The following is a 14086-nucleotide window of genomic DNA, read 5'->3' on the forward strand; positions in this document are numbered from 1 at the left end:
TATCTGCACTGCCTACAGAGTGCATCATGGTGCCATTGAGCTTGCTTCAGGGTTAAGGAATTACATGATGATTTAACTTGAAGGAGGCTGACAAGATAGGTGTCAGGAATTGCATGGCCTTTGCTGCTGTGCTGTGCATTTGCCCTGTGTGCTTGAACTAATGACCAAAAGGTGGCTGCCAGGTATTTAATGAAGGCAACATAGGCATTGCTTCTTTGTACATGAGAATGAGCTTCAGAAGTAATTCCTTTAAAAACAATAGCAGAAGATAATAAATAGCTCTAAGGTGTGTGGGAGGAGAAGGGGGTAAATGTTTCCTGAGCTTGAGTCACTGCTGAGAATTCAGACCATCTGAGCTGTGGTTCTTAGAGAGACCCTGGCTAAGCTGCTCCTGCATCACACCAACAAACCTGTTGCTTAATGATGTATTTCCCTTTTAACTCTAATTATATCCATGTTAGTTTCCGTTCACTAGGTACACTTCGTCCTTTTTTTTATTAGCTTCGTAGTTTGTCTGCTGATTTTTTTATCTGCCAACCACAATGCACTTACAGTTAATACCTTACAATGCTGTACTGGAAATTTCCCTACATTGTTGTTGAGCTGTCCCCCATAAAAGACTGTTTAAATAGTCAGGTACCAGCAAAACCTAATTATTCTTACTTCACCTGCAGACTCCATCAAGAGGTTAATGTTTACCATCATACCAGGTTCTAGGGGAGTATTTGGTGCACTGAAGATATGTACAGAAGCTGGTGTTGTCATATCAAATCTTTGCCAGTGAAATAAGGAGAGCATATCAAGAAGCACAGAGACAAAAATTCATAACCAATTTATTTCTTGTTATAAAATACACATATTCTCTGAAGTCATCTGCAATGGGCTAAAAATACTCTAAGGATCCTCTGTCCTACTTCATAATTCAATTACGGATGAGGGGAACATACAGATGGAAAAACTTCAATGTGTGATTGCAAGATTGTGGCTTAGTGGGCTTTTTTCTGTGAAAAGTGGAAGCAAGGATAGAGCACAGAGCTTCTCAGTCAGTCTCACCTTGGGAATATAACAGTTAAGCCACTGAATATTTTTCAACCCCGAATATCTTTGAAAAATCTGATTAGCTGGTAGTGTGTGCACCTAAGCACTCCTGCAGAGGTTTCTATTTTTCACATCATTCTCTGCTGCTTTTGACTGCTGATCTCTTGTGTCTTTTTTCATGAGCTGTTTACTGCCTATATAACAAATATCTAATTTGCCATTTAGCATGTTAAAAATGTCTCCCTCCACTGAATTTGACCTGTTCTATTCCCAGACATGTCCCAAAAAATTTCCATGTTTTTCTTTAGTCATAATTTTTCCTTAACTTCTTCCCTTAGTTCCCCACCCAACCATTTTTTTTTTATGAGACTTTATCTTGAATGCAGCACAGCTCCAGTTTTGCAGCTGAAAATGGGCAGAAAAGACTCTTTACATTCAAGGGAATTTTGAAGTAATGGTAGAATCTACTGATGATGTGCTGTTTGGTGAAGTGTAGGAAAGATACTGAGCTGCCTTGAGCTGACCGTCCCTGGAAGTCCAGTCTGAAGTTTCCAGTGGTTTTCATTCTTTTCTTTGCTCACCAGGCTTCAGGAGGAAGGAATTTCGTGGAAAGCTGGCTATAGCAATCACTGCCAATTTTATAAACAGAAATACAACTGCAGAAGCCAAGGTAGAAGAAATTAGTGGGGTTGCTTTCATCTTCAATCAGAAGTTCTTCCAGGACCTCAAAGAGGAAACGGGTGGGTGCATCCTCATTTTTTCCACTACCAAATACAAGAGGCAGGAGAGGAGCTCTTTATGTGCCAGGCCACCTGCTTGTTGCTGGTAACATCAGTTTTGAATAATCTGTATAAAAAATTTCCAAGTGATAAAATGCTGTTGATGTCAGAAGCTTGCAGATAGAGGTATCCATTTATGGTACAGTGGGATATTTTTTTAGCTTGGGTGTTGCCACATCATGGCTTGTTTTAATGTTTAAATTTTTCTCAGCTGCAAAAATGTCTGCTATGTTGAACAAATTTGGAAGAGCATTTTAAGGGCCCAGAGATTTTCCCTTAAGATGTGATTTGTTTTGTTTCTATCTGTTCACATGCTGAACAGCTTAAACCCTTTGAAAAAGTCTGTGCCCTTCTGGGAGGAGTTTATTCTTGCTTTTTGATGTGTGGAGCTGATAAACTGAGAAGAACTAGAATCTGCCACAAATACTAAAAATATAAACTGTGAAGTACATCTGTGTGTTCACTGTCAGTACAATCAATTCTATTCTTGATTTACAGCTGATTCTTTTTAAATTACTGTTACAATTGAAACCAAACCCCCTGGTTAGACCCAATGCCAGAGCCGTAGCAACCCGAAAAACACTTTGTTGCCTTGGCACCCAGTTCTACCTCAGAAACTGTTAATGCTGAGTTAACTGGGTCCCTGGAAGAATGCTGAATAACTTTAAACTGTGCTGAGAAAAGCTCTTGTTGGGTGAGACCAATCCCCTCTCTTGTTTTGTTCCATAGCATTTTGTCCACTAATCCTTCCTCCCAGCTGGGAAAGTGAGTGCATCCCAAGAAGGAAAGGCACCTGTCAGGATCAATCACATGTTGTTAGTAAATGACCCAGACATGGCACTGCACTTGGTAACAAATGTATATCTCTTTTCAGGGATTGACCTGGAGAATATTGTTTACTATAAAGACAGCACTCATTATTTTGTGATGACAGCAAAAAAGCAGAGTCTTCTGGACAAAGGAGTGATTATTAACGTATGTAAAAATGCTGGTTAAACCCTATTTTATTTACTTGGTGCAGAATAAGTGTGAACATCTGCATAAATGTTGTTGCATGGTAAAGAGGGTGTCTACAGACTTAATCACTTCATTCAAGCTCAGGTCACTTGGATCTTACTTTGATATTTTTAGAATTTGCTTTCAGTCAGCTCAAAGTTTCTATAGAGAACTGAAAACAATGCTTCCTAAATTTATCAGTTCTGAAACTGGCTGAAGTGGGATCTTGACTCACCTTGGAAATACGTGGTGGGATCATGACACCAGTAAGTAAAAACCTCAATTATTTAAGGGTGAACTTAGCACAGCTATGTCCAGTTTTATCAGGAAAAAAATAAGGAAGCATAAAAACCTACCCTAGGCTAAATTGCAAATTCTCTAAAGTGGGTGAAACATGATAGAAGAAGGCTATAAACTTGATGGCCTGAACTTTCAGGGGTACTTGGGATTTTGAGGTATTTTTCTCTTTTTTTCTTTTTTCTTCTTCTGTAAAATGTAGGGGTTTCTTTTCATTTGTTTCTAGAAAGTGTTATGGCACCACTTAAATTTCCCTTCCTGGAAACCCTAGAGAGGTCAATTTTTCTTGCAAAGTAAGACAGTGCCAAAACAGCCAAGTGTAATTTCCTGAAGGAAGTACTTGTGGGGAACTTTCAGAAGGCCTCTTGGCTTTCTGATGGGACCACTTAGCTCAGTGCTGTGATTCCCTGCCCTTTTGGAGGCCAGGGGCTCCCAGGGCAGAGCTGCTGTCCATGACCAGCCAGGGCAAGAGAGGAAGGGCGGAATCCCTTGGGAGGGAGTGGGTGGTGGGCCCTGGGGTTGTGGGGCTGGTGTATGTAGGTGGGGGCAGTCCTAGGGGTTGTGTGGGGTTTGGAGCAGAGGAGCAGCAGCTGTGGCTCATCAGAGCTGTTTTCCTGACCTACTCAGGTCTGAGTGGAAAAAAAAAACCACCCCAGTCTGTCTGGAACAACTGGGCTAATAGCGGTTCTGTGGTATCATCTGTGATTAGGGGTCTCATCCACGATTAGGCTGGAAATAGAACCTGCCTTATTAATAACCACTGGCTTTAAGTAGGATGACCTGTAAAGGCAGGGTCCTTCACCACTCTGGCCAAAAAAAAACCCCAACCCAAAAGGGAGCAACAGAAAAGCTGCTGCGATCCAAATTTGTATGTGGTGGTGTTACTGAGATGTCGAGTCAAGCCTTGAGGCTGAGCCCCACATGTTACAGCATCAGTAACCACGTCTGTCGTTTCAGACATGGGGTGCACGTGTGCAGAAAAGCGTTGCAGTGATGTTGATAACATTTTTTGATGTGAGGGAAGTAATATCCTGAAGGTAACACATAATGAAGGAACTGGGAGAAGCTATAATCTTCTGTTGCAAAGAAAGCTGCTTGTTCAGTGTCGGCAAGGACAGTTCCTGCTTGGGGTGGTACCTGTGTTTGTGCATTGGCTTTTTGGAGGAGATGACAAGTCTTGCTTGTTTCTTGTTGCTGTATGGCTCCCAGTCGTGCTGTGAGACTCAGTGTTCCAATTCAGAGAGGATAGTGGGGTGTCTCATCCCGCATCCTTTTCTCCTTGCAGGACTCCATTGATACTGAGCTGCTGCTCTGTGGGGAAAACGTGAACCAGAGCAATTTGCTGTCCTACGCCAGAGAAGCTGCTGACTTTGCAACCAACTACCAGCTGCCTTCCTTGGATTTTGCAATTAATCACTATGGCCAACCAGATGTAGCAATGTTTGATTTTACTTCCATGTATGCATCTGAAAACGCTGCGCTGGTGAGAGAGAGGCACAGACATCAGCTCCTGGTGGCTCTCGTTGGAGATAGTTTGCTTGAGGTATATTTTGGAATGCCTTCCAAGTAGTATTTTTAATTTTTAAATTTTATTTCCTTTATCCAACCATTCAGTCTACCCTCCAATATAAAATGTCCTCTTCTATATCTCCTGAAACAGTGGTACCTTCTTTGGAATAGACTTTTTTTTTTCTTTTATTCCTTTCTCTTTTTTTTTATGCCATAGTTTGTCATAGCTAATGCTTGGCTGGCAGCCTCTGGCTGAGATCCCATTTTGCTTTATGCAAGTTGTGTTTCTGTCTGAAAACCGTGAGCTCTGTGTCCTCAGCTTGGGTGCATGGCATAATTTTCCTGAATTCCATCATAGACAAAAACTTGATCCAAATTATTATTGCAGTCTCTTTGCCCTAGTATGTTCCCTTTTTTTCTTCCTGGACTGAAAACTGTATTCTGCAACTTTTTTTTTTTTTTTTTTTATCTCATGCTGGCAGCTTGAGGCATTTGAAAAAAACACTCCAAAGCAAATTTAGATGAGAAGGGCACCTTTTTTTTTTTCCCTTTTTTTCCTTGAATAAATCTTGAGGCTTTTTTTTTTTCTTGGCCTTTACCTTTTGAGGCTAAGAAATTTGTTTTTAAATATAGAAGTTAAAAAAAAGGAAAAACTGAAAGAAGTAATCTTTTTTCCTTACCTAAGACTTAGAGGAGAGACACATTTCAAACCTGCAAGTGTTGCCTGTGTTGCATTTCGACTCTTTCTGGGCTATTTTTCCAAGACAGTATGAAATCCTAGACTCCAAATTCGCATTGAAAATTACCTTTGTAATAAGAAGTTAAGAAATACAAGGAGTTAAAGTGTAAATGCTTCTTACAGCCCTTCTGGCCAATGGGTACTGGCTGTGCAAGAGGCTTCTTGGCTGCCTTTGATACTGCGTGGATGGTGCGGAGCTGGGCTCAGGGGAAGCCCCCGTTAGAGATCCTGGCCGAACGGTGAGTGCTGCTTTGGTCTCCAGCATTTCCAGTGTTTCAGAGAGCCACAGCAGTGGTGGAAGGCAGTGGATTTCAGAATGCTATCAGGAGAAATATTACTAGGGTTTAAATCACTGATTTGTATCACTTAATTAAATGTGATCCTTAAGGAAATAAACCAAAGAGACCTTGTATCAAAAAAACAAACCTCCAACCATCTCAACACCTGGTTTTTTATCATAAAAATAAAAAAAAATCCTGAAAGAACTCTAAATAAATTCTTCAACACTAACAGCTTTCAAAGTTGGTCTCTGTGATTTTAACTCTGCAGTTTGGCTTAGTGGTGCTTTCTTTAGGCTGATAAAATGTGGCAAAGGAGAATTGTTATAATGCTGCACCAGAAGCTTTTTTTGACTGGAGCAAAAAATCTGTTGTTAAGTACAGCAGCAGTCCTGGTGTCACCATGGTCTGATGGTTGAAGTTGCTGACTCTGGTCCTGCTGGCAGCCACCCTGCTCTGCTACAGCTGCCCAGGCTGTTCTGGGGCAGATATGTAATAGGAATAGTCATGGTTGTGGTAATGCAAGCAGGAGCTTTACTAACTACAGCACTTTGAGAAGTTTTAAGATAGAAGCCTGTGGGATGACTCAAACATGGCCTAGTCCCAAATGGAAAATTGAACAGCATAGTAAAAAAAGCTGTGGTGGTTATAGGAATTGCAGGATGACAGGATTTAGTGCTGTTATGTGGTAAAGAAGTTACTCCTTGAGTGGATGTTAAAGCAAAACCAGATGACTGGATGATGTAACCTCCTTTTTTTTTTTTCTTCCTTCTTTTTCTTGCTCACTTCCTGCCTCAGGAAAATACGGCCATAAGCTCTAAGTGTGTGTCTTGCTGTCCTTTTTCTGTCTGGCATCCTTCTGTTGAGTGGGGATAAGAAATGGGATGGATGCATTATGCATTTAGTCTGTAACACTTGTCCTGGCAGAACCAAAATGAGGTTCAGGCAGCTGCAAAAAGCCCCCAACCTCTTTATATAATAAATATTTATTTTAATACATAATTCTTGCATCTTTTTCCTCTGTAAGAGAGAGCATTTATCGACTCTTGCCTCAGACAACCCCTGAAAATATTAATAAGAACTTTGACCAGTACACCATTGACCCGGGAACAAGATACCCGAACTTGAACTCGAGCTGTGTTCGACCTCACCAGGTCAGTACTTAAAAGGCTTGCTTGTGAAATCAGTTCTTTTTTTGTCTAGGATAAATAGAGCTGTGAGGAGTGTGTAAACAAAATCTTCAGGAGACTCCTTAATTTAGAACCAGCTGCTGATAAAGTTAACCTGGACACAAAACTGGTTTTTTTGTCTGACGTTATGCTGGTAATTGCTTTTCCTTGTAGGTGAGACAGTTATATGTTACCAATGAGCTACAGCAGTGTCCTCTTGCAAGAGTGAGCTCCATTAGAAGATCAGTGAATCTCACAAGACAAGGTAAGTGGCATCTCCTGTTTGCTGTGGAGACATTTGTGGCCTTCTGGGCATGCAAAAACCGACTGAAATGTTTGCTCTCCTGTTTCTGCAGAGTCAGATATTCGGCCTAACAAGCTTTTGACGTGGTGCCAGAAGCAGACAGAGGGATACCGAAATGTTAATGTCACTGACCTGACCACCTCCTGGAAAAGTGGCCTCGCTCTGTGTGCAATCATCCATCGCTTCAGGCCTGACCTCATGTAAGTGACATCTGTGGAGCGTGTTGGGTGAGGCATTTACCAAAGTGTAGTGTAAGACCAGCCAGAACAACCCTGACACTCCACAGTCCCCTTCTATGGCTGCTTTCTGCAAGGAGGTGCACACCACAGCTGGGTTTGAGGGGTGGAGGGGGTGGGGTTGGTTTTGCTTTGTTTCTTCTTTATGTCCTTGCATACCATTTAAAATGAAATATAAATGCTTTCAAGGAGCTAGGAAGGCTTTGAACCCTATGACTGATCTTGTTTGTGGGAGTCGTGTCTATTTCAAATGAAATTTGCAGTGCCGGGGGAATGTGTAGAGCTGTGTTCCTGGATCCCTGGAGACAGGTTTTCAGTGTCCTTTTGAAACCACAGCCATAAGGCCCAGTCATGTGTTACAGAAATACTGGGTGAACCTGGAGTGAGCCATCCTCCATGTGTTGAACTGGTTGCTGTGACATTCAAGTAGGGAAGTGCTGGACAACTGCCTCTCTCCAACTTCCCGAAAGGTGATTGTGGCCAGGTTGGGGTTGGTCTCTTCTCCCAGGCAACAACTGACAGAACAAGAGGACACAGTCTTAAGCTGTGCCAAGGGAAGTTTAGGTTAGACGTCAGAAAAAAATTCTTCACTGAAAAAGTATTGCGTGCTGGAATCGTCTGCCCAGGGAGGTGGTGGAGTCACCGTGCCTGAACGTGTTTAAAAAAAGACTGGATGTGTCACTCGGTGCCGTGGTTTAGTTGATGAGGAGGAGTTAGGTCAGAGGTTGGACTAGATGATCTTAAAGGTCTTTTCCAGCCTAGTTCATTCTGTGAATCTGTGATTCTGTGTGACCATGGAGGTGGAGGTTTTGCACAGCTCTCTGTCCAGGAGAGCGCAGAGCCCTTTCACGTGGGCACAACAAGGGCTGGCCCTTGAAAATTAACTGCCCTAGGGACTGAGTGTAAGCCAGCATTCCCCTTTTAGCAGTGCTTCTGGGGCCCTAGTGCTGCATGACCAAACTTCATGCATCTGAATATTTTGTAATGTCCCTTAGATACAAGGGGGTCAGTGTGTAACAGTGTCAGGAAATGGCAATTGCCAGCACTGCTGGGTGCAGTCAGTGGGGTGACTCTCTCTCCTCACCTGTCTCCAAAATGCAGTGGATGCATTCTCTTGTCTTCCTACAGAGCTTTAGGAGTCACACATGGATTACTGTCAACCTCCCTTTATTGTGGATAAACGAAAGGAATGACTGAGCTCTTTTATGAGGTGTGATAAATTGGAAAAAATAGGAGCAGTACCTAGGGTGCTTGTTTGTACAGTTTTGCCAGAGGAGGAACTGAGATTTTAAGAGTAGGATATTTTTTTTTGCCTTGGGTTAGTTTAAAACAATTAGAATTATGGATGTTTTTGGGGGAAAGGGTGTAGAAAGCAGAGTATCTATATCTATATATATATATATATCTATATATATCCTATCTTTGCTGCCTGTGGAAAACGTGTTCTCTACACTGCTCTCTACAAAGTTGATAAATTTATCTTCCTGAGCTAACAGACCTCCTGCTGTTTAATTAACATTGTGTTTGGGTTTTGTTGGCTTTTTGTATCCAGTGAGCCTGCTGTAGGACTTGGCCAGATAAAAGCCAGGCAGGCAAGAGAGGTGGCTGCCAGGGCCAGCCCCCAGCTCCAGAAATGGGCAGTGGGTGGGTGAGAGAAGAAATTCTTTGGAGAATCAAAAACTCACATTCCGTTGTGAGGAGAAAGAAACTACCCTGCCTGGAGCTTTGTAATTTATTTACATGTTTATTTTAATCATGAATTTTGGAAGCTGTTCAAAAGATCAGAGTCTTAGAATAGGTCCCATAGAAAAAGGGATTAGAGAGTGGATAACAGAGTTCCAGATGTGTGATGTACTTATTTAGTGCACTGCTAAATTCGGTTATGGCCTGGACAGGAGGTCCCTGCTCAAACTGTGTGTGTAAACACCTTAAAAAAGGAAAGGTGGTGCCTGTGCATGTGTGTGCACACGCACATATAACATGCTGCTTCCATAGAGTGCTATCCTAAATTTAGTCCTCCTGGCTTTGATGATTTATAGAACTAATTGAACCTAAGTAATCCGTTCCTAATGGATGAAGTCTGTAGTAGTTCAGCTGTATTTGGAGAAGGAAAAGGTTTCTTAGCGCTTCTGAGGAAGAATTGCATTTCTCCATAAATTAGAGGATCTTTTTTTGTGGGACTGTGTCAAGTTCCAGTTCAGTGAAAAAGCTTTTAAATTACATTTCTGGCAAAGCCAGCATTTCTCATAATGGGATTTGTGTGAGCTCGTACCTTTGGCATTGTGTGGACTCTATAGCTTTGATCTGGGAGGTGCCTGTGCCCTCATTCCTGGTGCTGCCCTGCCCCTCTGCCACGGGCAGGCGAGCGCTGTGTGTTCCCAAAGGGACAGAGAACAAACGATGCCCCCGTGTTGTGCCCGCAGCGACTTCGACGCGCTGAACGAAGAGGACGTGGTCAAGAACAACCAGCTGGCGTTCAACGTGGCCGAGCAGGAGTTCGGGATCCCCCCTGTGACCACGGGCCAGGAGCTGGGCTCGGCCGGGGAGCCCGACAAGCTCAGCATGGTCCTGTACCTGTCCAAGTTCTACGAGCTGTTCCGGGGCACCCCTCTGCAGGCAGTGGGTAAGGCACGCCCAGTCCCTGCAGGTTTGGGAAGCACTTCATCCAGGCTGCTGACGAGCACTGCTCCGGAGCCAAGAGTCCTTTCCCAGCTGAGCCTTTCTGGCATGCCTGTCTGCAAGAGTTACCTTGGGCTTAACAAAGGAAAGGGGGAAAAACTTGATTGAAGACCAAGGTTTTGTGGGTCCTTGGTGGTTTCAGGGAACAGGAGCAGCTGGAAAACTGCTGCTTGACATCATGAAGGTTGTGTATCAAGTTGTTGGTGTGATTTCCTGGTAGGGATGACTGCACACAGCACATTCATGCTTGCGTTTTAATCTTTCTTTTTTTAAAAAAGTCACCCTACATTCTATGTATTTACTTTTATTTGCCTGTGTTTCTTATATATAATTGCTGCCAGCACTCGACTGGAAAGCTTTGGGTTAGTCAAAATAATTTAAAACCAAATCTAAGTAAATATCCTAAGCAGTTGTTTTTTGGACAGATGCTGCTGAGAAGCAAAATGGAGAAAATAATGATCTTGGTTCAGCAAAATCATCGAATTTCATCTTTAATAACTATATCAATTTAACTCTACCAAGAAAACGAGTACCAAAGGTAAGTTGTGAAGGAAGACTTGCCCTCTGATTTTTTTTTTTTTTTTTTTTGGAAAGATGAAAATAAACTTTCAGGCTCAGAAATAAGGGGTTTATATATACACTGCTATAATTTTCTGGGCTATTTCTACCTGTAAGAAAAAGATTCCTGTAGCTCTGTATTCCTGGAGTTAAATATACAGCCATTCTATTATATACCAGTTCAAATAATCATCCTGGGCTAGACTGTTTATTGATTGGGAGGTAGTGCTGCTTTTTCAAAAAAGCAGTGATTTGCTGCATGGTTTGTGGATGCTGTCAAGGTTCTGAAGGAAAGCTTTCCAGCTCTTACAGAAGAGTCCTGTAATGGTAACAAACAGTGGGCAGATTGATCAGCAGCTCTGGGATAACAATCTCTTAGTCATGCCTGTATACTTTTCTCTCTTGGTCACTTATTAATGAAAACTTACTGACAGGCCCCGTTATGTCCCTATCTTATAAAAAAATCTATGCCCATACATGCTATGATTAAAGACTTCAGAACCTTGAAGCTTTACAGAGGCCTGAGTTAACACATGTACACATCTACTGCATTTCTCAGTATTTTAATATACTGCTTTTTAAATTTGTTGCTCTCTTGTCTTGTAAAAATGTGATTTCTTTTTTCACCTGAAGAATTACTCCAGAATTTCCAGATACTTCCTGTGCTGACTTTTGTCTTGAATATTTTCCATCCACAAACACTTTCTCAAAACCTGTGGACAGTCAATTGTCCAGTAACTTCATATATCCTTGTTAGGAAATTATTTTTCCCTGCCACCCACATACACACGAAACCAAGTGACATGGTTCCCAGATAGTCAAGCAGTGAGAAACCAAACAGGCAAAATAAACTTCGCTTTTTCTTGTGGGTGACTTCTTTAGAAAAAAAACCTTTATCATGACCACAGTGTTGTTTTTCAATGAGTTGTTTGCAGAAGTAAATAGACTTTTAGCAGTGGGGAGAGCTTTCCATTACAAAGCCATACAGCCTCTGATTAACCTCCTGTCATGAAATAAGCCTCCTGTCCTAGCAGGAGCTGTAGTTCTTGGCAGTACATGAAAGCACGAGGTGATTTGCTTGAAGGGCCCCTCTGGTTTCACGCTACAGGGGCTCGTTGGAAATGAGAAGTGGAAGTGGTATTTCTCCAATCAGCTTGGGAAACAAGGCATTCTGTGTGAGGTTTTGCAGCTCTGTCATGGATAGGGTGTGAAACCAAGCAACATGGGTTAGGGTGCTTGGGTTAGGACAGCCTTGGGAGTGCCACAACCATCTAGCTGGGAAATGAAGCTCCTTGTAAAGCACCTGCTTGAGTTCAGAGTTTGGCTGTGGCTTCAGTTTTACGGTTCTTTCCCCTGCAAAAAGTGGTGCTGAGCATTATCCAGGTGTATATCTATTAAATGTTCTATCCAGGCTTTAGGAAAGCACAGAGTGTTGCTAACTGAACTTTCCATGGCTTGTAGTTTGTCCTTTGATTTGGCTGGAGGAGGGATCCTTATCTGGGCACAGGCTGTGAGAGACCAGGAAGCGGGGCCTGGAGCTGGTTTGGCTGTAGCTGTTCTGGCAGCCTGTGCTGAGCTGGATCATGTTTTCCATTCTCCTCTGAGTGTCAGCCCGGCTGGAGAGGAACTGAGATTTCCTGTGCTCCAGACTAATAAATGAATGGAGGTGTTTACACAATACGGGGTGCAGTCCTTTTGGAGTCCTGCTCGGCAATTAAATTGCTTTGTCTTTCACTTCTTTGTCAGCATGTTACTGAGAGTCCTTTATGGCAGGTTTCTGAAAGGCAGCATCTTGCTTGCTGCATTCACTCAGGCAAATTCTGCTTTTATGTGGCACAGGCTATTATGCAGAATACATTGTGCTGCTCTGTGTTCACCCTTTCTGGGTAGACTGAAGACTATAGGTGGTGCAGAGCTGGGTTATACTGAGCTGCTGCTTGAAAGACAGTGTAGCAAAGCAGACAAAGTAATCAAAATATTGTAATCTGATTCTTTTGGTGTTTGCCCAGAAGTTGTTTGGGATTACTCGTACTCACTGCATAATGATTTATTGCAAACAGTCTATATGTAAAAAGGAAGCCTGCATTCTTTGATCTTTCTCTCTTTATTCCTTTTTGGGTTTTTTTAAGTTGACTGAGCAGGCACTGAGTTACAGCGTGGGCAAATGCAAATAATTGGAATGTAGTTTGTTGTTCATAAATTATCACTGTATGAAATCTTCACGACTGAATGTTATAAGAAGTGATAAAAATTTCCAAGCATTGACTGTTCTTCAAGTTTGTGCAGACTGAGTATGAAATATTATTGATTTGTGTAATGTCTAGTTGAGTAAAATAATGAAATATGTGCATAGTTCGAGCACAAAAGAAGCAGTTTGGTTGCTTAAGTATTGTAATGTTCAGCCATAATCAGGGAGGTGAAACTTAGAAGGGAGACAGACCTTTAAGACAGTCAGTAATTGCTCCAAAAAGGAAGTATGACTGTGCTGTGAATTCATGATCTGCGTGCAGATAGCTGGGTTAAGAGAGATTTGGGGGTTATAGTGAAAGAGTGAGGGGTTTTGTTACTTCTGGATTTTGTTACTTCTCTGGAAAACAGTGCAGTCTAGCTGAAAATTCACAGAATAACTGATGCTGTAAAACCCTTTTCTCCAAGGATGTGTTAGTGCTTTATGAATTATAAACTCTCCAGTACTGAAAGAGGGAACGATAAACACCCGAGTTGTAGGGCTTGTGTTCAGCAAAGTGTACAAGCATGTGTTCTCACCCATTAGAGTCCAGTGAGAGCTCTGGGACGGCCAGGGGCTATGGGACAGCCTTTACTGACCTGATACCAGCCATGAGGAGCAATCCTGCTGAGCTGGGGGGTCTGGCGGGGCAGCGAGACCCCTTATGCTGGCACTGCTCACCTGTGTGTGCCTGGTTGAGCACAGGCCAGACCTCACCTGGCTGGTGATGGAACTTGTTATCCTGGGAGGAGCTGCTGGGGTAAACTTGGAAGCTGCTGCAGTAATCCAAGGAACTTGTTTTGGCTTTGCCCTTTCAGGCTGAAGGGAAAACGGAAGAAAATGAGACGAACAAAAGGCGTCGGAAAGGACTCTTCGGTGTCTTCGAGGAGGTGCGTGTTCAGTGGTGCCCACCTGTGTCCAGCTCCTTGATGGGCACCAGAGCTGAGGAAGCAGTGGGAATTGGGGGGCCAAGGCTTGGCCTTTGGAGCTTGGCAGGAACAAAAAGCCTCTCCCCTAAAACCTTGAATTTACTGTGGCACGCACTAAAGAAGAGCTAAATTAGTTGAAATCATTTGGTAGGGAGTAGAGCATTAACTGAATTACACTAGTTTTTGTTCTGACACAAGAACATTTAAGGTATTGGGTTTTTTTTCCTTTTCCTAACTCAGCTATTTAGACAATTTTTAATTTGAAGAGTTTGCATTGCAGCTTGGTTTCTATCCCTTCTCTGATTAGTTACCTTTGTGACTCTGTTTTATGAATAGCAGCACTGATTA

At 42.5% G+C, this 14086-nt stretch overlaps 1 protein-coding gene across 9 annotated transcripts in view; it reads left to right on the forward strand.

Moving 5' to 3' along the window:
- MICAL2 (microtubule associated monooxygenase, calponin and LIM domain containing 2) overlaps nt 1-14086 on the forward strand; it is a 119393-nt gene that overhangs the window by 43171 nt on the left and 62136 nt on the right. For all 9 annotated transcript variants that reach the window (XM_048306544.1, XM_048306543.1, XM_048306548.1 and 6 more), the window contains exons 6-15: nt 1623-1778; nt 2692-2792; nt 4396-4653; nt 5482-5597; nt 6664-6790; nt 6980-7070; nt 7162-7309; nt 9769-9968; nt 10450-10562; nt 13628-13699. In XM_048306544.1, the coding sequence (XP_048162501.1) occupies nt 1623-1778; nt 2692-2792; nt 4396-4653; nt 5482-5597; nt 6664-6790; nt 6980-7070; nt 7162-7309; nt 9769-9968; nt 10450-10562; nt 13628-13699 (1382 nt within the window). The remainder of the gene's footprint in view (nt 1-1622; nt 1779-2691; nt 2793-4395; nt 4654-5481; nt 5598-6663; nt 6791-6979; nt 7071-7161; nt 7310-9768; nt 9969-10449; nt 10563-13627; nt 13700-14086) is intronic.

The sequence above is a fragment of the Corvus hawaiiensis genome, chromosome 6 (genome assembly GCF_020740725.1).
Source record: "Corvus hawaiiensis isolate bCorHaw1 chromosome 6, bCorHaw1.pri.cur, whole genome shotgun sequence".
In the NCBI taxonomy this organism is placed as follows: Eukaryota; Metazoa; Chordata; class Aves; order Passeriformes; family Corvidae; genus Corvus; species Corvus hawaiiensis.